This window comes from Centroberyx affinis, unplaced genomic scaffold (genome assembly GCF_046629955.1).
Source record: "Centroberyx affinis isolate AG114_WGS23_722 - 3 ecotype Tasmania unplaced genomic scaffold, CSIRO-AGI_Caff_v1 ptg000557l_1, whole genome shotgun sequence".
Lineage (NCBI taxonomy): Eukaryota > Metazoa > Chordata > Actinopteri > Beryciformes > Berycidae > Centroberyx > Centroberyx affinis.
Genome location: NW_027279200.1, coordinates 481,597 through 508,440, shown reverse-complemented (window position 1 = coordinate 508,440; position 26,844 = coordinate 481,597). Strand labels below are relative to the sequence as shown.

Genomic DNA, 26,844 nt, shown 5'->3' with positions numbered 1-26,844 from the left:
CTGGACTGCTGTCACCACCTCCCACTACGCTGTCAGTTAGCCCAGCCTGGTCCTGTGGAGGAGAGGAGGAGGAGCAGCGAGGAGGGGAATGGGCCCAGCCTCACTGCAGGAGGAGAGTGAGCCGGAGCACGAGTCCAAGGGAGAGATGGAGAGCTACCACAGCCTTTTGCAGGCTGGCTCCCAGCTGGAGAGCACTCTGCAGCGTGAGTACACATGACGCCGGCACTGCCCTCGCTTCACCTCTTTTATCCACTGACAGCCTTTTAAATATGAGGCTGTATCTGCTCTGGACTTTTCCGCATCCCTTCATTTCACATAGATCTTCTCAGCACAGTTCAGGAAACCGAGATTGACATGTGATCGGGCCAGCGCAGTGCAGTGTGCACTGAGTTCCATTTAGTTTTATTTGCATTGATCATTTGTAACCTGCAAGATTGTATATTATCAGGTTGCATTGGATTAAGCCTCCAGGGAAGTACACACAGTGCCTCAGTTTTAGTCAGTATTATTGATGGGCCAGTTCCTGCAGCTTTGCTCCAGGAGTGGGCCATGGCGTAGCCTTGCAGGGATTATGTCAGCTATTTTAAGCCATCACGGATGGATAGATTTATCCATAGTAATGATTTGTAGCCGAGATATCTGTAAAATCTGGGTTGGTGTAGATCATTATGTGATGGAAGTAAAAGGTTATCAGTGATATTCAGCTTATTAATTGCTATCAACTGTTAATAAGAAAAACTACCAAAGTATGTTCAAAAAGGAGAGATTGCAGCTTCCAGGTATAGTTCATTGCCATGTCGTGAATCGAAACAGGAAGCTAATACACTTTCACATACTGTCAAATGTACCATTATATTCTGTATCCCTAGACAGTAACTGCATTTGGTACAGGAAAAAGCTGTAGTGATGTATCCTGATTTTCTCCTCAGTGTTTCTTAATGGTTGTATGCCATACGATGATATGATCAACATGTGAAACGTCCTTTTCCAAAATGCTACTACTAAACAAACATTAGTTTATCATTCAATATCTCTGTTATAGATGACCCAGTTTATAAAAGTGGAATCATTTTGGCCACCAACTACTTAAATTATCTAAAAAGTACCATAATTATTTTAAAATGTTTGTATGTGTTGCATTTTTCAAATGGCAGATCACTCATTTTGAAACAAAACTCATGATGATGAAGTTTCTTTGTCAGTGTATTAGATGGAGAGATGATGGACAGAAATGGTGAGCAGTAGATGTGACTGCCAGCTCCATGGAGGAGTTTCCTCCAGAGGCTAATGTGATTGCTTGGAGGGGCTCTTGGCAGGCTGGTGTTATTGTTTCATGGATGGGCCCTTGTCTCTTTAAGTCTCCTCTTGGTGCCCAGGTTGGGATGTGTAGGTAACAGGGACAGCAGGGAAAAGGCCATGCCGAGTGTCTATTTATACCAGGTGGAGTTTGTTCAGTCTAATGATGTGTGTGAAATGTGAGCTTTGCTCCCTGGGTTTGGCTTGATCTGCTAAGAGGGGAGAAGAAGAACACACTGCTGTATGCACCTTTAGCCATGGATGAATCCTTCCGTTTAAGATTAATGATACCTATCATCATTTACATAACTCACCTATTGTCCCCTCCTTTTTACACCTGCAGAATGTGGTGTGGCAACTTGTCCTTGTCATTAGCCCCTTTAAACACTCCCCCTCTAAAATATATCCCACAAGTGTGAGAGCTTCCCTTTGGTCATTTAAAGAATGTGACTTATGTGAGGCTTTTGAATGTTTTCCATGTGCATTTAATCCCTGATTTCAATCTTAACCTTAACCTTCAATCTTAATATACACAATGCACATGACATTGGGCCTCGTGGCTTTTAGAAATCTGTATTACACCAAATGGAAGATTGTATTTCCAGAGCTGTTCATTGGTTTTATATGCTGGTCTAAGATTATAGGACAGAAAGCAGCAGGAACTGTCATACCTGATAAATCACTTAACACTAGAATGGCCAAATGCCCACAGCACTGGTCATTGAGATTCAAAATCTTCAGCACTGTAAAAGCAAAGTATTCATCCTTCCACAACTCATACTAAATATTTGCCTATAAATGCCAAATATAATTCAAAAAATCATCTTGGAAAATAAATACAGGCAGTTTTGACAAGTTTCTCCTAGCCAATTGCCCCCATTAGTGCCTCATTACTCAGAAATGTGCATATCTGTAATGCTGGGCAGGCCTGATGCCTCTGGACGTTGCATGTGTTACAGGGTTCACCAGCCAGGCCTTTCTAGTTTAAACCAATCTAGTTTCCATGCAGCCCAGCCGGAGTAGTGTGGAATTTTCTCCAATTGTCTACCAGAACACACAGCAACCCACCGCCCTAATCCCCTTAGCATTGGAAACCTTGTTTAGTAAAAATATCTCCTGACCTAAAAGCAGTGTAAGGTTAGGCTTTTTTGTACTGTGAACATGTTTGTATGTGTAAGAAGGGATTTCTTACTCTGCAAGGGATTACATGCTTGTGCCTGCTTCTTTGTGTCTCTACAAAAGCAGATGGCAAAGACCGAACACGCATCCACGCTGGGTATGTGCATTCCCTACAGACAAGCTGGTCTCTGTAAGATGTGATCATAGTTGCTGTTGTTCTGTATGCTGGACGAGGATTTACTATGTGAATAAGGTGTGGCACTAGTTGACAGGACACTCACTAATATTGATTGGTCAGCTGGTATAGCAAATACTATATGGAAAGGCCAATCTCTGCTTAATTCACAGAACACTGTAGTTGATTTCCAGGCATAGGTCTTGTTCCAACAGCCTCACCATGTTTGGGTTCAATATTTTGCAAACCTCTTAATGCCCATGTGTTTTTTTAATCAAGTCAGTGTGGATGCCTATCAGTGTTTGGTCAACAGAGATAAGCTGTCTACCTCGCAGCTTCAGTGGGGACGCTGACTGAAAGGACTGGTCTGGGTCTTAATCTGTTTGACTGGCAGCAAATCTCTGTCTGCAGCCATACTGGCAAACACCTCTCTCTCTCTCTCTCTCTCTCTCTCTCTCTCTCTCTGGGCAAAGAGCAGAAGAACTAACAAGGTTGTTTGACTTTCGCCTGCACACACTAGCCTGCCATGTCACATGCAAAGGTCATGAAGCAGCCTAGAAGAGAATGATTTCACAAGCTAAATGGCTGCTGAACAGTCATGACCAAACATCATATTGTGATTTGAGTATTGTGATAATGATATGAATTGCAATACACATGGTCACACCTTTTTCCTACATAAGTTCTTTTTCACTGCTGAGTTTGAATAAAATTAGAGATTTTCTTTCACCATGTAGCTGGATTTAGGGCAGAGCAGCATGATAATTCCTTGTGTAAGTAGCTGTTTAAAATGTCTTACCCTTTCATTATTCCAGTATTTATTTATTTATTTTTTTCAATTAATTGTGCCGCCTTAGGCATGAGGCATGATTCAAGGAGTACAAGGCAGGTATTTTATTTGGCCGAGTCCTGAGGAGCATTCCATCATGTGATGAGCTGGTAGTCAGACGGGGAGGAGGGGGAGGATCTCCATGGGACTACAAACTGGCACGCATATTAAAAACACTGCAGCTTTCCTTCATCAAGTCCTGTAGAGGTTCTGCAGTGAAGGAGGCTGTAGTGTGTGTGTGTGTGTGTGTGTGTGTGTGTGTACTTGTGCATCCTGGGATTGATTGATTGTTATAACCCTAACCCTAACTTATAATTTATAACGTAACAAACACATTTACAGTATATAAACAACAAGAATCATGTGCTGTTTTCCATCTCACTAGGCTGCACATTGTTTGATCTCCAGTGACAATAATTTCCCTTGGTTTACCATCCACAGCATAATATGTCTGGATATTGCCGTTATTGTGATGGAAAATGTAAACACACATGGACATACGTCTAAGACCTGTCTAAGCTTTCTGGAGTCCTTGAGCCAAGGGAGATAGATCGTTACACAACCATCCCAGTGTTGTGTTGAACCTGAGACAGTAACTTTACCCTGCAGCTGTGTGTGAACAGTCCAGTCACGGTCGTCCTCCGGCCCGGCTGGCCCGGCCCCGCTCTGTAACAGACACACATGAAATATTCAGCAGGGACCGGTGGAGCTCATTACGTGCTCCCTGACAGCCCTACGGACACTGTTACCTGTAGTCGGCGCATGGAAAAGGACACCCCCCATCCCCCTTCTCTGTCTCTCTCTCTCTCTCTCTCACTCTCTCTTCATCTCTCTGTCTCTCTCTTTCTCTTTCTGTCTCTCTACGTCTCTCTCTCTGTTCCAATTTATTTTTAATGTCTCTATCCATTATGGATGAGGAGATGATGAGGTGTGTGCGAATCAGCTGCCCTGTTGATCTGTTGCATAAACCACTGAACAGAGGCAGAGACAACAGTATTTGAGCATGTAGTTAACAAGTTAATGCTATAATACCGTGTTTAATTTTCATGCATGTGTTTCTTAATGATTATTTTTGAGAGAGAAAGTTACATAGCTCAATACGTTTGATGATCTGGCATTTAGAATTCAAATTCATTTGAGGGAATCAAATGCTACAATACACATCCACATCAGCATATCAGGCTATGGTAGAGAGTGTTAGAAGGCACATATAAGGACAACTAATGCTATTTGTGTGTGCATATGTGCTTTAACAAGTCCATTACTCAATCTGGATAAGAGCAACAGCTAAATGCCTAAGAGGTAAATGCAATGTTAGCATCTGTAAGTAGTGCCAACACGATGCAAACAGATCAGTGTGCATGCCCACCACACAGCTGGCTGGATGATCTCCACACTGCTGCCTGGTGCAAAGAGCAGGGCATCCAGAGGTCAGATGTAGCCTCCTGTTGAACTGAACTGACCAGCCTACAAGAGACAGTGGGTATCTATTGGCCAGTCACTCTGGAAAGCTAAAAATAGTGACACCAAGCATGAGCAACTGGGCCATCTGCCAATAAACTTAACACTACACCAGCTGCAATTCAAGAGCTACGCTAGATAAGATTGCTAATGATTTCATTGTCTTTCTTGTATTGGATGTAGTATTTACATCCACCACAGGGAGGCAGCATTTACAGCTATCTACTGATTATTTTCATGGAACATACAGTAAAGAACAAGTTCAAACCAGGTTGTAAGTTTCTTAAGGCCAGTATTGATATTTTTGTATTAAAGCTGCTGATAGCCGATATTTTGGGCCAATATTAAATATCTGTAAATTTGATCATTTTCATATCCAAAAATTCAAATGCCAAAGGATTCAGTGTTTCTCTCATGCAGAACTGTGAAGCAGCTTTGAAACAGCATTTAGACCATCAAGTAACTAAAACTCTCATACAAACCCATACAAATGAAATTCTTCAGGGTGAGGCAGGGTTTTAAAGTAAGAACCTCATTTACATATCATATCAGAGGTAAATGACATTGACTGACTGGTCCAAAATCGTCCCAAAGTATCAGCAAATCAACATATATCAACGTCTTTAGTTCAAATGGCAATCTGCGGCATTCAATCCTTTGATTCAAGTCCATGTTTTGTTGTATATAGACACTCACTTTTGCAGAACATACCACTTCCTTCCTTCCTTAATCTCTGTCTCTCCTTCCAGAGGTGGCAGTCCCTGTGAGCATGAAGGAGGTGGGAGGTTACATAGAGAAACAGGTGGCGTACCTGTCAGGTGAGGCCCTTTCATTTCACAATCTCCTATGGGTTATGTAAGATCATATATATCAGCCACTTTTACTCAAATTTGGATCCTTTATCACACCCAGTTCTATGTTATCCATCCCCTTCAGGCTTATCAGACAATTCAATGCTCATGCTACTCCACTCTAAAGCCGTACTGTGGGCTTTTTCAAATCTCCTGCTATCTAGGACTGCAGCGCAAGTTAAGATGAGGACTAAACGTGGGTTAATTGAATGTCTTTGTCTTACAAGTAAAGAAAGTGATTGCTCATATCTTTCTTTGCAGGGGGCCGTGGGGAAGACTCCAGTGTCATCATCACCCTCCCAGAATGTTCTGCTTTCAGTGACATTCCAGAGGAAGCTTTAGCCAAAGTCTTAACATACCTCACTCTCATTCCTCGGTGCGTCCTCCTCAACCTGTTCAGATTCCTATCTCTCTCCCCCTCTCTCTCCCTTTCTGCAATGCAGTGCACTAAAGCCCAAAGCTTGTATTCTGAGCACAGCTGGCCTTCAAAGCTCACTATGTCAAATGTTCTTGTGATGCCCTCTATATGGCAACCTGTAGAGGTCACAGCGAATGCTCCCAAGAGATTAGGATACTGTTTATTGGATCAAGTCCAGGGCTTTTTCCCCATGTGTCAATGCAGTCAATTTTACACAATAATGTGCTAATGTAGTTGTAAAGCACCTATAAATGATGTGGTTTTGCAGTCATTTACGCTCTGACCAATCCATCTGCTCTAGGCTGGTTATCCCTTCACCTTTTCTTGTCTGAAAGGTCTAAAACACTGAACGCACAAACATGTAGTAAATGACATTACATTGATGTAATTGCCTTATTTGTGCTTCTAGAACGAGGCAACCAGGCGTGAAATTTATCATCATTTTAGACCGAAGACTGGATACCTGGGCCTCTATCAAAACTGCACTTGCCAGAATAGCGGTGAGCAAGTTTCAGTTTTCTTGTTCTAAAATATGTCTTTTTTGTTATTGACAGTTTAAGATGTCATGTATGGAGGTAAAACACTCCTCGTGCACACCCTGTATATTTCCTAATAATGAATGCTGTAACATCACTGTGCTGAGCAAGCAAGTCGGTGAGTTGCTGTCCATGGTACTGAAAATCTCCTAAGCAATATGGATTTTTGCCTCTCCATGATTAACATAATATTGACATATATGTTTGCATAGGCTAAGTCTTCTCGGGTCGGTGTATTCTTACAATAAATGCATAGTGTGCAAAGTCAGCGTCCCGTCTGTCCTGACTTGAGTCTTGCCCCACTGCATATTGCTGCAAATGTATGAGCCAGCAAAAACTGCTGCTATGCCTGATGACGCTATATTTCGTGGGACGCTGGGGGAAGGCTGGGGTGAGGAGGAGGAGAGGCGGGAGGGAAACATTGCAGTGAGCGCTGCCAGCCTGTCTGTGTGGCGGCAGCATCAGCGCTGCGGCTGTGGTCCGGCAGCCGGAGGGAGCAGCGTACCTTGGCACCGATTTACCAACGGGCGGGCGAGATCTAATACTTTAACAAAGATGGCTTCCAACACCATGACCGATAGTTTTCAGCGGCGAAGAATGCCCAAGATACGGAGGAGCCCGGTAACGAGCTGCTGATTAGTTTTGATGCACGTCTAAAGAGTTAGGATTAAGTTTTGGGCGGACAGGCTGAATGCGGCAGTGGCACCGCGTACCGGCTGCAGCTGGAGAGCGTAGCACTGCGGTGCAGCGCGCGATTCCGCTTAGTCATGCAACAGTACCAAACCCGATTGAGACCCATTCAGATGGTTCTGTGGCTTTTTAACGCATGTTCATCGGGAATACATAAGCTTGCATTGTAGGCTCCGGGAGAGTCAGGGCGAATGAATGTCAAAAGTTGCGTCACATGCAAACGCATTGATGTTATTTCAAGAAAGGCGATTTGTAATATATGTTGTGCATCCTTGTTTATGCTATCATCATAGAGCTCATGCGACAGAGCTGAAGGCTTTTGCATTACCCACACCTGCATGACGTAATTGTGCCAGTCGTCACGAAATTATGTCCAGACAGTTGTTTTTACGTTGAATACTGGGATACCAAATAAATATAAAATCTTTACTAGTTATTGACTTTATTCCCCTTCTCCTCGCGCTTTACAGTGCGGCATGCCACAGTGCTTATTTACAGTTACTGCAACCTCATCACACCTGGGCTTGACTGGAGATATACTATACTGTAATGTAATGTAGCCTGTGCCTCTTGAGCATTATGCAGCTACAGAGCACAAATTCCTACATAGTCAGGTTGTTTCCCCAAATGACCTGAAGATGAACTGCAGCCTGTGACATCCATGTAGCTCATGTAGTGACTGAACCTTGAACCCATTAGGCTGGCAGTAATCTCTTGAGTGACAGAATGGTTGAGACTTACACGCTGCCTTGTCAGACACTGGGGATGATAGCTTGTTAATGCAGTCTGTGACAGATGTTTTTTCTCAACCCTCACCTCTTCTAGTCTCAGTATGCATCCAGCACGTAGGTGTATGTGCACTGATGTGTGAATGTGCAAACTAGAGGGCCAGCTGTTGGAAAAGCTCATTTGTTTTTTGTGTGTACCACAGTAAACATAAATAAGTACAGGGGGTTATTGTCTTATACTACATACCATCGTTGATATGACAGCGGTCTTCTTTCCCCCTTGTTAGGCTTCCTTTCCTGGGAACCTCCACCTGGTCTTGGTGCTGCGACCCACCAGCTTCTTCCAGCGCACTGTCACCGATATTGGCTTTCGCTTCAGCCAGGAGGACTTCATGCTTAAGATGCCAGTAAGGCAGCTCCTCCTCAGTTACCAAACATGTCCCACTTCACCACAAGGTATTCCTCATTCTTGTTACACCCCTTAACCATGCTGATCTCCATGAGTCAAATGCTCTGTGGTGGACACAGCCAGCAACACACTTAGACCCTGCTGTACTTTGAACTGTTGAAACAACTATGAAAATAGCTCCAGCAATTAGACACTTGTATGTCACCACTGGTCTGAAGATCTGAGGATTGTAGTAAGGGGTGGGTTGATTCAAATCTATTGAAAGTCCAGAATCCTCTCTGAAATATTGTTGAGATCTCAGAGTTTGTGTGCACCTTTAGGTGGTGATGCTGAGCTCTGTCACAGACCTGCTGCGTTACATCGATGAGAACCAGCTGACGTCTGAGTTTGGTGGCACTTTGGACTATTGCCACAGTGACTGGATCGTTCTGCGAACGGTACGGTAGGCCACAGATCAGTTCTGAACAATGCTGATCAATGCTGAAACATACTGGCACCAAAAATAGTTATTTTCTTACAACACAATGACATTTTATTTACAGATGAAGAATTTAATTGTCTGGCGGACAATGTAGTTTGCCAACTAAATGAAGGAAAATTCTTGGTTAAGTGAGGTCATTCATAAGTTTTTATTCATCACTTTTTGTGCAAAAATCCCATTGACCCTTATTCTTTCTACACTTTTTGCAACATAAAGAGATAAGATGAAACTTTAATGATTCCCTTGGGGAAATTGGGATGTAGCAGCTGCAAATAGTAACAGGATATAGAAAAGAAAAATCTGATATAAATTAGAATTGGTTATATAAAAAGTTCCAGCACTAGAACATGTTAAATAGAAATCTATTAATGAAGTATGAAAACATATAGATTCCAGCATTAAGAGGATGGGCAAAATAGCAGCGGTAGAACTGAGACAAAGAAAAAAGGGATGAAAATTATGTACAATATGAGAATATACCCAAAAATATCTGCAGTATAAAATAAAATTTAAAAAAAATCAATATATATGCACTAAATATAACAAATGAAAGAAAAATGAGAATATGAACAATGTGAAAACATAGCATATATACAGGATGTGCTAAAATGTGCTTGTATACACATTAACCAGTACAGAGGGCCGTACATATGTTCAGAAAGTGCCTAGGTGTGTAGATGCAACTCTACACCTTATCATATACAGTATATTCAAATTACACATGTAGATAACATGTACAGAAAGTGCAAATTTGGATATGTTCATTACTAGCTTTTTATCCAAAGACAAATTCCATAGGGAGGTACCATATGTAACCTACAGAAAAGTGACAATGTGTATGTAGCATGTGCATTGTTGTCTGTTGTCATTATCCCTATTATTATCAGAACATATTTGTGGATGGAGGTAGCATACATACACAAAAAGAGTCCAAAGATACATACCAATTCATATGCAGATAATCTACAAACACATGTACAGCTCAGAAACATTGTACAGTCTGATTGCTGTCGGCACAAAAAAGCGCTTAAAATGCTCCATGTTGCACATTGGGGTGCTGAGGGAGAGGCTGCACATGCTCCGTAGGCTCATCAGCTCAGTGTAGTGGAAGGAGGAAGGTGCTGTCTAAGATGGAGTTCATTGTAGTCTTCATCCTCCCCTCTGTTAGCGCCTCCGGCTGTCTTGATGTTGCCTTCCCAGCATGCAACAGCAAAGAACAGTGTGCTGGCCACAACTGATTGAAAGAACCTTGTTCCCGAGCCTCCTCAAAAAGAAAAGTCTACTCTCCCCTCTCTTGTACAGTGCTTCTGAGTTGTCGACCTGCAGTTTGTTGTTGATATGCACCAGGTACTTGTAGGACTGCAGCATCTCCCTCCTCACCCTTCTCTGTCAGAAATACAGGACCAGTGGATGTGATGTAGTGTTGTGTGCTCTCTGGTACCCCTACAGGCTATTGAAAGCTTTGCTGTGACAGTGAAAGACATCGCTCAGATGCTACAGGCCTTTGGCACCGAGCTGGCAGAGACAGAGCTGCCTGATGAGGGAAATGCCATCCAGCACCTCCTGGAGTGTCACACTGACAAGTACAGGAAACTCAAGGTAAAGTTTAAACTTCTGTCTTTGAAGGTTTGGTTTGAAAGAAATGTGTTATTGTGTGTTATGTGAACAGCGAAGACTGAAGCTTTTTGTGGTTTGGGTATATTTGCATCACAAACATGCATCACAAACATCATTCATCTTCTACACTACCAGTCAAAAGTTTGGACAAATGCATATTTCTTTAATTTTTCCTATTTTTCTAGAATTTTCAATTTTTTTTTAGAATAATAGTAAAGCCATCAAAACTATTAAATAACACAAATGGAATTATACAGTGACCAAAAAACTGTTAAACAAATCAAAACTAACTTCTTTAAAATAGCCACCCTTTGTCTTCACTATTTATATTTGTCTAATAAACAAATTTCAAGCATTTAAGCATAAGCCTTTAGATCATAATGGTTTAAGATAATGAAAAAATTGATCAACTACTAGTCTTCTATGCACTGATATTTTGAATGCCATTCATTCATGACGTAAAATCCTCCTCTCTTGGACAGGATGCTATCAGGTCAGTGTCAAAGGAGGGTCGCCATCTTCTCTCCATCCTGGAGACCTCTGTGAAGGAGGACGACTCCCACTGGGACGTTAAACTGGATTGGGACACTGTACAGAGGCAAGACATCTTAACACTGCCTTTCTCTTTCTTATGCTGTATCACCTGTCTGATGTAATTATGGGGAAAAACAAGTTTTATTGTTTTATTTACTATTTTATTGTAATCAAACTAAGATCAGATCAGGTATTAAATAATGTATTGTTATTGGAAATTACATCTTAGAATTTTACTATATCTTAGATATGCCTGTCCTCTTAGGTTCGGTTCCATAAAATGATTACTTCTCTGTGCATATAGCTTTTGGCGATAATTAGCATACTGCACATAGCAAGAATTATACTGTGCAATGTACAGTAGAAACACCAGAGGCTATGAGCATAGAGAAAAATGCCTGTGGGATTTAAGGGAGCGGACTGAGGGCCTTCTCCCTCTGTTCTTTAGGCTTCTCGCCCAGCTCCGAGACATGGAGTCAGCCTTTGATGGCTTCTTTGAGAAGCATCATCTGAAACTGCATCAGTACCGACAGTTGCTCAGATATGAGCAAAGCTTTCAGGAGGTAAGGATTCTGTGTATTTGTTGTGTGTATGTGCATGCATGTTTTTGTGTGTATATATGTGTGCATGTGTGTGCATGCGTAACTGCTCCATGTATGTTTTTTTTTCTGTGTGCATCTGACTGTGTGTGTTGACTGCTTAGATGGAGTTGTGTCTGGAGTGTCTGTTGGCTCAGGAGAGAGAGGTGTCCACACCAGGAGACAATCTGGCTCAGACAGAACAGGCTCTCAGAGACCTGGAGTGTCTGGAGTCAAACGCACAGGTCAGTGGTTCCCAACTAGACCTAGACCTAGATCATTATATGCAAATAATTGCATTTGTTATCTTGCTTTCAGTACCAGATGGGTGGGGTTTGGGGTTAAAAATGTAATTCCAAAGTGCAAATAATATAATTTGGATGGAGAGCTTGTGAAACTGTGCTGGGCAAGCGGGCTTATTTGCGGTTGCTGCAGCAGAATATAATTGAGCTAATATTGCAATGCATTTTTCTGCTCCACAATACGTATTGTCACATTTTTGTATTGTGATATATTGAATTTCGATATATTGTCCCATCCCTAGTATGTACATACTGTATATTAGACCACTGCAGTTACTATTACATGCAGTGTAATTAGGAATTTACTTCTTTGCATATCCCTCTGAAGCCTTTCACCAAGGTTCAAGACTCAGTGTCTTAAACCTTAACTGGAAGAACCAGGCCACTTGCCGCCCCATTCACCATAAAACTGATGGCTCCTTTTGTGTGTGTTTCCTTGTTTCTATTGTCAGGAGGTGATGGGTCGGGCCCAGATCATCATCCTTCATGGACACCAGCTAGCAGCCAGTCACCACTATGCCATGGCCCTCATTGTGCAGCGCTGCAACGAGCTTCGCCACCATTGTGATACACTCACTGCTGCTCTCAAGGCCAAACACATGCATCTCACCCACACACACCAGCTGCTGCTGTGTCTCGGACAGGTACTGAGAATTGTGCATGTACATGCACACACACACATACAGACACACACACACTCTTTTGTATTGTGATATACATATATTCCTCACCTTCAGGCCCAGAGCTGGTGTGATGATGGGGCTTATCTGTTGGCCAATCAGCTGGTAGATAAGTTCCAGTCTAAGGAGGGGGCCCAGGCTGCTTTGAGGGACATTGAGAAGTTCCTGGATGGGGCGCCATCTATGCTGAGCTCAGGACCTGATATCCTGGTCATGGAGTACGAGGCTGTCATCACGCCTCAGCTGCAGGTCAGCTACCAAAAACATGAGGAACCTCACAGCCAGGTTCAACCTGGGTCAAGAAAAACAACTGTGACACTTTATTTGCAGAACATAACATCATACAGTAAATCCATCATTTCCAGCATATGATATCACTCACTGGTGCATTGCAACTCGTAAAGCTGTAATACAGAATTTATTTGACCTCTAATTCACATACGTTTTTGAAGAGTTTGGCATGTAGATGGAAAATAATCTTTCTGAAACTCTCAACCCATCATAACTACTTCAGTATTAACAAAAAATTCCATTGAACACAAATTTACAGCCTCAAAATACACATAAGCCGGCAGTCACATACTGTCAGTACTATTTTCAGAGCAAAAAAATGTCTTCAATACAATAATCACAATATAAAACTAGAAGGGCACTCGGAGAGCGCAGACCTCCGCCAAGGCCAATAGGCCAGTCTTCTATGATATGCAAATGTGCAAGCGCAACCAAGATACGGATCCGCTCCAGAATGTAATGGGTTCTTCCTTGGCCCATGCTACACCCTTCCACGTTTCACAAAAATCGGGCCAGTAGTTTTTCCATAATCCTGCTGACAAACTGACAAACAGACAAACAAACAAACAAACGGCACCGAATGCATAAACTCCTTGGCGGAGGTAACAAAGCCAGAATGGGGCAGTGTTTCAACAGGGGGTGCCATGTTGCAATTACAGATTGGCCCTTTTATGTAATCGTATTGTTTGAAGTTGTGAGCTTAGACTGTGTAATGTGATCATCATATAATCATACAATAAATTAGCTCATTACTTCAAACTACAATGAGGTTATATGACCATGTTGAGAGGGATAGAGAGAGCGTACTCCTGGGCCCCATTTACACTTGTCATTTCATGCGTCCCTTATCCGGATAGTATCCAGATATGATTTATCCACATTCCATTTACTCCTGGCCACATTAATGCATCTCCGTTAGCCAGATAGAAATCCGATTGCATCTCTACCTGTTTTCCCGCGATGTATGCAAATGTGGAGATGGCAGGCGCCACAGAAATTCAGATTTTGTATGCATTTCTGCGTATTCTTCAAGTTAGACGGCAGGCGCTACTTCACACAGATTATAAAAAAAAACACTCTTGTAGTGAGACTGTGCGTACCGCTACACTGACCCATGCGTGTGCACATTTTTGAGACAGTGGGGAATGGCAACTTCGATGGCAAATTCGTGAAATAAAGTAAAAATGGCTTTTACACTCAGTTCATTTCCAGGCCTACTCTACAAATATTCTGTCAGAAGAACGTCTACCACTAAATAGCGTCTTTGTTGCCTATCGTTTGTCGAAAAAGCATCTACAGTACATTTCATTATAGGCTGATATGGTGTGAATTAGTCTGAAGTAAATGCATTACAGTCTTTTAGCAGAGCCCCAATTTGTTCCAAATAATTGTGACAAATTCAAAGTGTTAAGCAATTGGACTTAATGTCATAAGGGTATAAATTAACGATGCGTTATGGTTTTGTGGCGCACGGCCGGGGCGCATTGGAGATGGCGGTGCAGGGCGCACAGCCGCCCTCTACAGCCAGCTCTCCACCATCTTCATATATATTTTTTGTTTTAGTTTTATAAACAGTCCAGCTTTTGGAGCTGGCGGCATTAACTGCTGCTGTGACATGTTGCCACTCAAATTTTATTTCGTTGGTGATGCCTGAACTGAGGCCACCGGGGAAATTTCTCTTTTCCGTCTTTGTCATTTTCATTTTGTGGCTCAGTGTAAATGGGGTACTGGATTGTTGAGGTGTTTGTGAAATTGAACTTCGCCACAGTCTCATGTATAAAAATAGTAATATTAATTGAATGGTTTTCATACATGAAATAAAAAGGTATTTGCATCAGGTGAGTCAACTAAAGCATATGATTCAAATATATGACCATGTTGCCGTCGTTTCCATGTCTATTTTGCTCCTCACATCAGTTAAACTGGCTTTTACATCAAAATGAATACCCTAACCCTCTGTTTCCTTCTCTCTCTCTCCGTCCCTTTTTTTCTGTCTATCAGGCCCAGATAGGGAAGACGTTTGAGAAGCATGGCACAGTGCAGCAGATGATCCAGAACCGACAGGCTTGTCTGAGGAAGCTGGCTGATAAACACGTCCGTCCGGTTCAACTGGTGGCCCCCAGGCCTGAGAACCCCCCACGCTCTAAGTCCCCGCTCTTCTCCCCCAAGCATGGTACAGACACACAGATAATATGCATACTCAAACACACACACACACACAAACACACACACACATACAAACACACTAGTGTCTTGAGAAAGACTCTTTATCAAAATGAAGATTATGTCACCTCATTCATTCAAACTTGGAGAAAGAGCGTCTTTGTCACAGCATCACAGCGGATTGCACAGCATTAGTCTTTAGTTAGCTTCCCTAGTTTGCAGCTTACATGCCTTTCTCTGATCAACCAGCTGTACTACTGTAGGTCTCACCCAGGCTTCCTCTGTTTCCCAGGCCCAGTGTGAGGCCTCTTCCTCGTCCTTTTGCCTGGCAGCAATCCCCTTCCCCTGTGCATCCTGCCTCCAGCCTCCCACTGGCTCTGTGGTGAAATTAACACATCACAGGGTCCCAGTGAGTTGGCCTAAGGTGTTCCTGTATTGACCTTGGGCTTAGCAGGGCACCTTTACAAACAAGCCGGAACAAGGGTTCTGGTATAATCAGCCCACTGGGATATACCTGACGTCTCTATTAGTCAGGACGATAGCTGTGATAGAACCATATGCGGTCCATATACATTAAAGAACCTTTCATCTCCCTCCAGCTCCCAGGGGAGGCTGCACAAAGCCAGTCATATACAGTAGCACCCAATTAATATGGTGGATCTAGTATGTGTATTTGGATGTGAATGTGTCTATTGCGCCCCTGAGCATGTCCCCAACAGTTGTGTGTGTGCATGCGTGCCTGCATGCAAATGACTATGACCTGAATAAATAGGCTTTTGTCTATTTCCATTAATGTTCTTTAAGGTTTTGTTCTCCATGAAGAGGCTCTGTTCTATGATTTGAGGCCTAGTAATGAGAGTGATAACGAGAGTAAGAGTGATTATGAACCCTCCCCCGGTTTCCTTCATGCTCAGGAGAATAGCCATTTAAGAGAGAGAGATGAAGGGAAAAATGTTAGCTTTGATTGATTTGATACTGTACATGCGTACATATACATGCACGCACATGCATGCGTACCACTGATGAACGTAATATGGCACATGCAAAGGCACTCTGAGCATACGCTCACTAGAGCTTGGACTGTAATGTAAGGATTCAGTTGCTAGGATCAAAAGGACACTGACAGTCGTGCCAGCCAGTGCTTTAGATCTATATATACTGGTTCCAGGAGGTACCTGTAGTAGAGGCAGCCTATTATCACTGATTATGTCAAGTGTCCATCACGACTGATTACTGTTGTTTAAACTTACTGAGGAATAAAAACAAAAGGTCATTGGCAGGGCAAACAAACCCCCTCGGGGCTATCAATTTCACATCTTGCACATGGCCATAAAGAAATAATTCTGTTTGATTTACTCTATGAATCAGCCATCTCCTAAGTAGTGTAGTTGAAAGATAGCCTCATCAAAGCATATGGGAACATACTGTATGTGGATTACACTCATCAGTGTGATCATTATGTCTGATGCTCTGCAGGTGATGGTTTGAAGTTCACATTTGATCTCTCTCTGCCTGGGAAGAGAGCGTCACGGAAGAGCCCCAACCCTAGAAAGGTGAGGCAACAACAACAATGTGGTACATTTTTTTTTTTTTTTTTTTAAATCACTCATGGATTATCACAGCTCCAGCTAACACCAAATATGATTGAAATTGAAATTGAAAATATTATGATTATCTTATTATCATCTTATTATGTAGCTTTTCCTGTGCGATACAATAATTGTTACATTAACTGAACTCAAATATTTGCCTGAAATCCAAATGGAAAATCTGTATTGTCCATCTATGGTGTGTGTGTTAAGATAGAGGTGATGCACGACTACCAGGAGAGCAGGAGCTGTGTGTCATACAGTCTAGAGGGAGAGGACAGCCCAGATCTCTTAAAACGGTGAGGAGGAGGCATCCATCCATCCATCCATCCATCCATTCATCCACCCATCTGTCCATCCTCACAGTGCTCTCCATGTTGTTTACTTTGTGATTCTCTTTGTTCGGTGCTAATGATGCCCTTTGGCTCTCTCCCGTCTTTTCTTCCTCTCTGTGTGTGTTTGTGTCACAGTCATGTGATGAGGGAACTCATAGAGACAGAGAGGATCTATGTGGAAGAGCTGCTGTCAGTGCTGCTGGTGAGAAAACATGCCAGCTTTTCCTTTTTTTTTCATGTCACACAAAAAAGAAAAATTGCTAACAGTAAAAACTTGCCACACGTGTTTCCGTCCTCACTATTTTCCCAATTTCCACTGGCACTTCAATATATGCACTTACTTAATAGCTCCTGCTAGTATATTTTGCATTGCCTTCACTTAAGCCATATATGTCCTAGATTATGCTGTTATGGTTTAATATTGCAGGGTTACAGGGCCGAGATGGACAATCCAGCTCTGTCAGGCCTCCTGCCCCCCATCCTGCGCAGCAAGAGAGACATCCTCTTTGGAAACATGCCTGAGATCTACAATTTTCACAGCAGGCAAGGAAACTAATGACTCACATCACACATAAACATGTCTAAACATACAGAACTGCAAGCATGTATGGTATGCAAACAAAAAATGCATTGTTACACAGTGATAGGTACAGTAAGTAATGGGATAATAATAAGTAATGGTAATACTGATTGCTACACACTTTCTTTTACCTTGAATCATTTGCTTTGAGTAAACTAGACAGGCAAACTAACTGCTAAAAATATCCCATCAACATGACTTCTGAGCTTAAGGTAACAACTAGCAGTTAAGTATTATATGTGGAGCTACAAAGGGTGTTGTGGGTAGTCTGTATCTATTAAATCCAACAAGAAGGGCTCATTAAAATAAAGTCAATGACAGAAAAAAGATAATTACAAGCTGATTTAAATGGAGAATTGGTTTTCTTCTTTAGCTCAGTTTAGCTCAGCAAGCTTTTCTGAATCCTACACTGTCTATACTGCCTATAGATATCTAAATTTCCACCAATGCTAATGTCTCTCCTCATACCTGTTAGCATTACAAACTTATAAATTCTCCTTTTGACAGTCTGTTGACAGCAGAGACAGCTAGACATGTAATATTTAGCATGGACAACATGACAGGCTGACAAAAATACAAAATAGATTTACAAAATGTTTATTTTTTTCATTTTCTCCCGCCTCTCCATTTTTAACTATTGGGTCTTCAGTAGTTTACACTACGTCCTTGTCAGCCTTTCTTTCTCACTGCAACGTCAGTTTACACAGTGGAGTTTATTAGTGTCAATGTTTCCGCTCTTGCCTGCTGATTCTGCCTTCCTGCTGAGCTAAATGGCTCATCTTGATGACTGATGCTGGAAGCAAATTACACTATCCTAACTGGAGATAATTGCCTGTTACTGTAATAAGCATTAGATTTAGAGAGATTAACGGATGGATACAGTGGGCTCTGTAGCGTAAACCCCATGTGTATGGCAGTTTTTCTATTAGGGCTGATGTGTGGGAGGGTTTGGGGTAAGACGGTGTTTGGTTAATTTGTGAACTCACCCACTCTGTTTGGCTTTTAATATTTAACTCTTGGCCTTTGATCTTTTTGGGAATCCAGAGTGTTCCTCCAGGACCTGGAAGGATGCCTGGAGACCCCTGAGGGTGTAGGAGCTTGTTTTCTGGAGCGGGTGAGACGATACGTTTTGTTTGTTGTTTCTATTTTGACGATTCGGACATCATTTATTGGCAATATCTCAGACCAGATTCCTGTGTGCTGTGTCTCCTCTTCTCCAGAAGGAGAATTTCCAAATGTATGAATGCTACTGTCAGAATAAGCCACGCTCTGAGGCCCTATGGAGACAATTCTCAGACTGTGCCTTCTTTCAGGTCGGTTTCGCCATGGTTTTTACTCTCTCAGTTGACATTTTTGTTTAGTTTATTCATTGTTTTGCAGACTCAACCATTACCATCTACAGATACTGTATATTTAATAGAACATTTCTAATATTGGAAAAATTTTAATAGTTTTGTTCCATAATCTGATATCTACCATTTGAAAAATAGACTTCTACTCTTATTGATAGCACAAAATGAGAGCAAATTCTGGTATGTTTTTTAGGATAGTAACTTCTATAGTTCAATAGTAAATCCTTGGTTGACAAAATAGTAACAGTTTTACAAGATCCTCCTTATTCGAGAGATATTGAATGAAGAAGGTAATGATTTTTTCCCCCCAAAATTGGCATTTTTGGAAATACTCTGCAGTTACAGTGATTGATTTACATACATTACATTCAGAGCATTTTGTGGTTTAACTTGCCTTCTTTGTCAAGGAGTGTCAAAAGAATCTGGAGCACAAACTGGGATTGGACTCCTACCTGTTGAAACCAGTCCAACGCCTTACCAAATACCAGCTCCTGCTTAAGGTGGGACAAAGGGCAGCATCATATGACGCACACACGCGCACACACGCGCACACACACACACACACACACACACACACACAGTCAATCAATCGCTCATGCATGTGAGGCAGGCCTTTCATACTCTATTTCCCAGACTGGCCTTGAGCTGAACTGAGCCATATTTTAAATCCATGTTCCCAAAACCCATGAAGTGTCAGTACAAAACTGTATAACCCTGTCAGAAATTAGCAAGCAACAACATGTAGTAAGTATGTTCGATAGTCCTGTATGATAGGAACTGGTGGCAAAATTCCCCATTTACTGTTCTGTACTATGATGAATTGTTCATTATGATTTAGCAAGAGTCATTATCAATATACAGTGTACTGTTTTAGCCACTGTGTACTGTGTGCACATGCCTGTCCGTGTGTGTGCGTGTGTGTGTGTGTGTGTGTGTGTGTGTGTGTGTGTGTTCAGGAGCTGCTGAAGTACAGTACAGGTTGTGAGGGGACCTCTGAACTACAGGGGGCGCTAACGGCCATGCTGGACCTGCTCAAATCAGTCAATGACTCCATGCATCAGATAGCCATCACAGGATATGAGGTGGGTCCTATTTGTTTTGATCTCTGTGTTTGTGAGTGGTATTTTGTGTCTGCAGTGTACCATGAAGGTTAATTCACTGGAACTGAATTTCCTTCAGAATCCATAAACTGGAAATATTTGGCGATACATAAGTTCTTATATCCAATCTATTTACAACAAAGGCTTAATTTTTATTATGTGGGTTGCAGGTCTAGCTTGCGTTTCAAACTGAAGGAATTTAAAGTGATCTTAAATGCTTTCTCCCATTTTACCCAGGGCGAGCTGTGTGACCTGGGCCGTGTGTTGATGCAGGGTTCTTTTAGTGTGTGGATCAGCCATAAGAAAGGTCCCACACGCATGAAGGAGCTGGCCCGCTTCAAGCCCATGCAGAGGCACCTGTTCCTGTATGAGAGAGCTCTGCTCTTCTGCAAGCGCAGGGAGGAGCATGGAGACGGCAGTGACAAGACCCCCTCCTACAGCTTCAAGCACTGTCTCAAGGTTGGCCTGTGTGTGTATGTGTGTGTGTGTGTGTGTGTACTGCCAAACACATGCACTTTTCTTCAGGGAATACACCAAGTATTGGGAGATTAGCCCTTTGGTCAATTTACCTATGATACAAAAAAACTATTCTGAACTAGCAGACTACTTTCTCTGTGAAAAAGTCTCTCTTCCCACGAGACTCAGAGTGAGTTGTTTTGTTTACCTGGAGACTAAACAGCTAAAAATCACTGTGCAGCGGATGAATGTGTTGTAGCTCGCCTGAAACAGTCCCAAAAATAAATTGTGGCTACATCAGATATCTTTTTTCATGAAAAAAGCTCTCTTAGGTTGGATGATGTTAGTCACATATGATCACTTAACATGGTGTATGCTAAAGTGTTGGCATAGAGCACCGGAGCGAATGATCTGCCAGGGGCACATAGATGATTTTGGTGTTCGAGTTCTCAACACTATCAATGGGTAAGTTGGCCAATCACCCCAAAACTTAGTGTATTCCTTCAAGACTTGTTTTACAGTATATCTTTATGCCTGGCGGGCATCATGGATGGTGTCACACCAACAGCTGCTGCTGCTGCTGCTGCTGCTCTTGATTTATTATTGAGAGTGTGGGGAGGAAGCAGTCGCACAGCGGAGGTGTGTGTGAATGTTTGTGTTCTGACAGAACAGATGTGTTACATGATGTAAGCCTGATGTATGATGTGCTGTGTGTGCTTCTTGTCCTCTTAATGCCGGGTGTGTGCGTGTGTTTGTAAGCAGTGTACATCTCTCTTGGCAGATGACTGCTGTGGGGATCACAGAGAACGTCAAGGGAGATGTGAAAAAGTTTGAAATCTGGTACAGTGGCAGGGAGGAGGTGTATGTGGTTCAGGTGAGGATGCGCATACTTTTTTGAAGTTTTTTTTTACATTTACTGCCAGCGTTAGCAGTAGATTTATTACCTCGCTGTTAATTCAGTATTTTCACTCAACTGCTCGATGTTGAACCCTTTTAACCCTTTTTCATTTTGACCATTTATTCTATCCCAACATTTTTATGGCTGGCCTTCCCACCCCATAAATTCAGTTTACACTCAACTATATCATGTTCAGATATATTATGTACAGTGGCTTAGGTGTTGTCCTCTGACCACCTTGTTTCTGTTGTAATCTCTGTTGTAATTCATGCTTCTGTCATCTCCCAGGCTCCTACAGTGGAGGTGAAGATGGCCTGGCTCAATGAGCTGCGCAGAATCCTCACTAACCAGCAGAAACTGCTTCGAGGTCTGTGCACAACTCATGTTTATATTCAACTCAGAATCAGCTGGAGTCCTACACTGAAGGTGAAACTCTTCTTTCTCTCCTCTTCCATCGCCTCTTCTCTCTTCTCATAGACGAGGCATATCAACATGGCCAAATGGTTGAACACATGCAGCTTTCCCCACCACTTTCTGAGAGGTCAGTGCCTGTGGTTACTTATGGATACAGTGTGAGTGTTTTCTTCTGTATTTACTGTATTCAGGGCATGGCTGTATACAATAAGTGCACAAATATACACACACACACACAGGCAGTCACAGCACTGCAATCTGCATTTGCTGAGTCTTCACGGCTTGAGTGAATGTAAGGATATCATTTCGTGGTAGAAGGCCGTGTGTGTGTGTGTGTGTGTGGCGGTGTGGGAGAAAGGGCCCACTCTCTCTGGTGTCTGGTTGCCTATCCCCACTCCTCCCGTCCCCTACCTGCAGGGGCGTGCGGCCGTCCAGAGGGGTCCCCAGGGGCTGTCTGCCGGGGCTGGACTTTGTCTCGCTGTCAGCTGATGTGTTTCTGTGCCTGCGTTCCCGGAGCCCCCGCCCCCGAAGCCCCCGGCAACGGCCCCGGCCGCGCCCCCGCCACCGCCCCCAGCGCCACTGACCCGCCTTAACGCTCAGTGGTAAACTCAGCCTGGCCCGGCCTGGCTCACCTCGCCACGCCTCGGCATGACCCGCCCGGCCCGGCTTGGGGACCAAAACCCAGGGCTGCTGTGTTTGCATACTGACCGTCATCTGCACCCCGTTTTATAGCCTCCATTCTGGCTCATAACTGAACATCCCCCCTCCCTTGCCGGTCGCCAAGTCTGCATTGAGAGGCCAGTGTCTCAGCAGCTCTTCCATGGTATTTCTAACATTGTATCCAAAGTAATTGCACTTATCTCTGCATCTCAGATTTGCAATTTTGCATGTAATGCAAAGGGCAAACGAAAAGAAAATATGAGTTTTGGTTTGATTTCATGAATTTTCTTGATTTCCTCATAAGAACTGCTTTTTAAGATGGGGCTCGTTTTTTGAGATCTAATCAAACTAGAATGAATTTTCGAGAAACATGCTCAACATCTGATAACACAACGATCAAATCTGTCTAAATTTGGATCTTGATAAATCGAGACCAGATCTTTCCTTGTGTTGACACATGCCTCCCCTGTGTGAACACTGTCAGTCAGAGGTCTGTGAGTCCTACTTCCCACCCTCTACAGAGAAGCTTGCACCTGGCTGCTCTGTGCTCTGCCCTGCTGTCTGGCTGGTGCCTGAACGGTCATGGCTGTGTGAGATACAACAGGACAGAGTTGTTCCTAGACACTGATCCAGGGCCAGCTTTAATGTTCCCTCCTCTTATAGGTATGGATCGGATTCAGGAAGTGATAGCTGACCCTAGATTGTGTGGCTGAGGATAACATCTATCCTGAGCGTGTTTGGTGACTCTGTACAGTGTGTGGTGAGCCATGTGTTGCATTGCGTTGTTCTCCCAGCAAGCAGCAGAGGGCGTCGGTGAGTTCAGAGGACACAGAGTCGGGGCGGAGCAGTCCAGACCCCCAGTCCCACTCCCCTCAACACCAGCGCAACCGCAGGAGTGAGTAACACCCAGCCGCACACATTTACACCATTTGATAATCAAATAGATACTTGGTAACTAAATGACTTGTAAATGACAAATTAACAAAATTGATACAAATCATTCTTGACTTGCACAGTATCACATTGCTGTTGCTTTTTCTCTTCTTAAACCCAAACTGATGTAGATATTTGACTTCTTCCTCCTCAGCAGTTCAGGTGTATTTTGACCTGAAGCAGCACTGGGTGCACCAAGGAATTTTGGGGGAAAAGGCCCAGCTACTGAGATTAGCTTTTGATTCTACGTTCTTATTAATTTCCCAGTAAGTGACAAGGGTCATTATAGTGTCAATATAGTTACCAAGTATCTGCATAGTTCCTTGCAGGTGGAGTGTTCTAAGCAATGCATTTGTCGATACCTGTAACAGCCAAAGTAATGTATGTGTGTGTGTGTGTGTGTGTGTGTGTGTGTGTGTGTGTGTGCGCTCCCAGGTTGGCCCGGCGCGCCTCACTCGGTAGACATCTGCGAGGGTCTGGAGGAGTGGCCTGGAGGTCGGGACACCTCCCACCCATCTGACACTGACGAGGAGGTTTTGGTGCAACTGGTGAGACGAGGTTACACCTTACCTTACTGCACAATATCAGCAGACATTTAGACGAATAGACCATAATCAGTTAGATCCTCCCAGCTTTCCAAACCTGTCAATCATGACTTTAAGGCCTACATAGATCTTTTCACATAGAATTTCTATTGTATGGGTGGTTGATTCTATTTTGCGTGACTGGACTTTTGATAGGGTTTGTTAAGTGACAGTTTTCATTCTGTGCCAGTCTCCAGGCAGATACAGGGCTTTGGCTGATTGTCATAGGAATGGACCAGACAGCATCACTATCAAATGTGGAGATGTCATCCAACTGCAGCATGAAGGCTACCAGGGCATCTGGTGAGTTTTTGGCCTGTCTTCAGACACATGACTGGTAAACTGGGCTGCCAGGGTGGCCTAGTGGTCATGAAAACAGTGCCGTAAGAGAGAGGTCACAGGTTCAATCCTCATAAGCCAGTGTGTGGCTTTTAGCAGCTATGTGACCTGTCAAAGTGACCTGTCAAGACCCCTGCTTACCTAAACGTCAGCTAAATGCCTGAAAAGTAAATGGATTAGAATTGGACCATGTACCAAGTACCAAAGTTTATTTGATCTGATTTCTCCCCCCCTCTTTCTCTCTCTCCCTCAATCTCAACCCTTTCCCCACCACTCCTCATCCTTCAGGTTGGTGAAAAATCTGAGTCGGCGACAGGAAGGCCTCATTCCAGCCACCAGCCTGCAGCTGATTCTAGGAGACAGCAGTCGAGGACACTCCTCCAGACTAGGGGGTAAAGAAAAGACATTGGCTTCCAAGATGACAATATAATGTAGAGCACAGTATGTCTTTACTCAAGTTTTTTTTTTTTTTTTTTTTTTTAACATCTTTATATTTTCTTGTAGACCCAGGGAATCTGAAGGTGAGAAAGCTCAGCTCCCCATAGTGAAGAAAGCACACAATGTGAATCTAATATTAACCATGCGGACTGACAAACAGAGCCACAGACAGAGAAACAGACTGAGCCACTGCTGTCTCATAACTGGCACACTATCAGCCACCCACTCTTCACTCCCTGCTGCCATCGGCTTTCTTCTGCACAGTCCAATCAGTTGAAAAAAATACATGGGAGTCTACAGACCTGATTTTCCCCCAGCTTTTGAATGACAATCTCCTGGGCCAGTGTTTGTTTTTTTTCGTCTCCTGTCTCATTGATGGATGCTGTCATTGAAGGTGTTAGCCATTGCACAGAGAGACAGACAGCAAAAGGTGGCACCAGCGCAAAGGCACAGGAACTGTTCGCCCTCTTGGACAATCAACCGCCTATCCCTGGATCCTGTTTGGTCTTCCGATTTTCCGATTTTCAAATTCCGATGTTTCCGATTGGTGAGAAAACACCTTGACCTTCTGGCCCTCCCTCTGCAACGCAAATGTAGTCAGGATGTGAAGTGAGACAAGTTGCTGCTGCTGGAGCAGGACACTTCACATCACATGGACTCTAAACAGAAACATTTTTCAGTCCCTCCTCAATCTGGCTAATAGTTGAGATTGCAATATCTCTTAGTGTGTGTGATATGTTCGTGTTTGTCTGAGTGTGTGTTGAATGGATGCTAACCCAGGACTTGCCTGAAACATTTCTTAAAAAAAGAGACTTTTGTACATATGCAGTATCATTCATTTTTAACATGTACCTCAATGTTTGTTTGTGTAGTTGGTTGACATTTTCCTTTAAACTAGTTCATCGTATTTTTCTTACATTTCATTCCTCAAGGCACCTTTCTTCCATACTCTGTAAGAGTTAAAATGCCAAAATGTGCCGTGCCATACTGCCTTTTTATTCCTGCTCTTTTGGAATTGTTCCTCTCTCGTATGTACTGTTTGCTAGGCAATATCAAATACTCTGTTCTTGCTTCTACCTGACCTCACAAATATTCAACAGGCACTTTAATAAGGTGGAAGGGCAAAAGATAAAAAAAACAAAAAACAATCATTGTATTGTGTATTGAATGGCAGGTTGTTCTTTGCTTGGCGCTATACCTCTCATAGTGTACAGTATATTTTCCCTTATTCATGCTGTCATTTCATTTGTTTATTCTTGGATTTGTTGTGTGTTAGTAGTGAGACATGCCCCCCTGCACGCAGGCAGCAGTTGACATGTCAGGGATGGTAATCTAAGACGCAGGCGGAGATGATGAAGATTGATAGGAATGTATTCCTCAGTGTGGGCTGTGCTGTAGAGGTATGGGAGGCGCATGGCACAGAGCTCCAAACACTGTCGTTCTCCTCAGGATCTCACTGTCTCTCTGTTGGGAGCTGACTGTCAGTCACAATGTACAGGGGGAAAGAAAGGCAGAGTGAGAGAGAGAGAGAGAGAGAAATATTATGCTGTCTGTGCCCTTCCATCACGGAGGCAGATTGTTTCCTCCTCTCCATTACAGCACAGTTAATCTTGGGTTCCCCATTAAAAGGGATCATACAGCAAACATGAAATATACCCACTGTGTTGAACGCTTAATTAAATATTGATTGCAGACTTATACGAATTTACCACATGAAATCAAGGCCCCAGTCGGAGGGCTGCCTTTGATATGCTGCGTTTGATGTGGAAATGAGTCTGGAAAGCAGCGGGGGCCGCTTCACACTACACATTTCCTATGTTGTTTATTTATTTATTTTGCTGTCATGTTGTTCCTTCACATTGTGAGGTATCTATGCAGCCCCAAATGAAATTATGTCTCTGCACATTTACAGCAGCTATGCTTGACTGCACAACAACGCCCCGATTTTTATTTTTTTATTTTTATTTTTTTGCTTATATGACAAGATAAGATGGTTTCTTTCTAACTT

The 26,844-nt window shown here is 43.0% G+C and overlaps 1 protein-coding gene across 1 annotated transcript; it reads left to right on the top strand.

Annotated features, from left to right (window-relative positions):
• Positions 1-88: 88 nt before the first annotated feature.
• On the top strand, positions 89-24,943 carry mcf2a (MCF.2 cell line derived transforming sequence a). The gene is made up of 30 exons (XM_071518199.1): positions 89-203; positions 5,630-5,698; positions 5,993-6,107; positions 6,559-6,649; positions 8,391-8,510; positions 8,833-8,949; positions 10,443-10,592; positions 11,093-11,208; positions 11,593-11,707; positions 11,848-11,967; positions 12,477-12,668; positions 12,762-12,953; positions 14,997-15,168; positions 16,635-16,711; positions 16,961-17,046; positions 17,218-17,284; positions 17,510-17,625; positions 18,707-18,776; positions 18,883-18,975; positions 19,422-19,514; positions 19,971-20,096; positions 20,352-20,573; positions 21,352-21,444; positions 21,757-21,835; positions 21,946-22,009; positions 23,337-23,437; positions 23,911-24,023; positions 24,250-24,362; positions 24,687-24,790; positions 24,903-24,943. Exons 1-30 carry the CDS (start codon positions 89-91, stop codon positions 24,941-24,943), a joined length of 3,342 nt encoding a protein of 1,113 aa, XP_071374300.1.
• Positions 24,944-26,844: the final 1,901 nt, after the last annotated feature.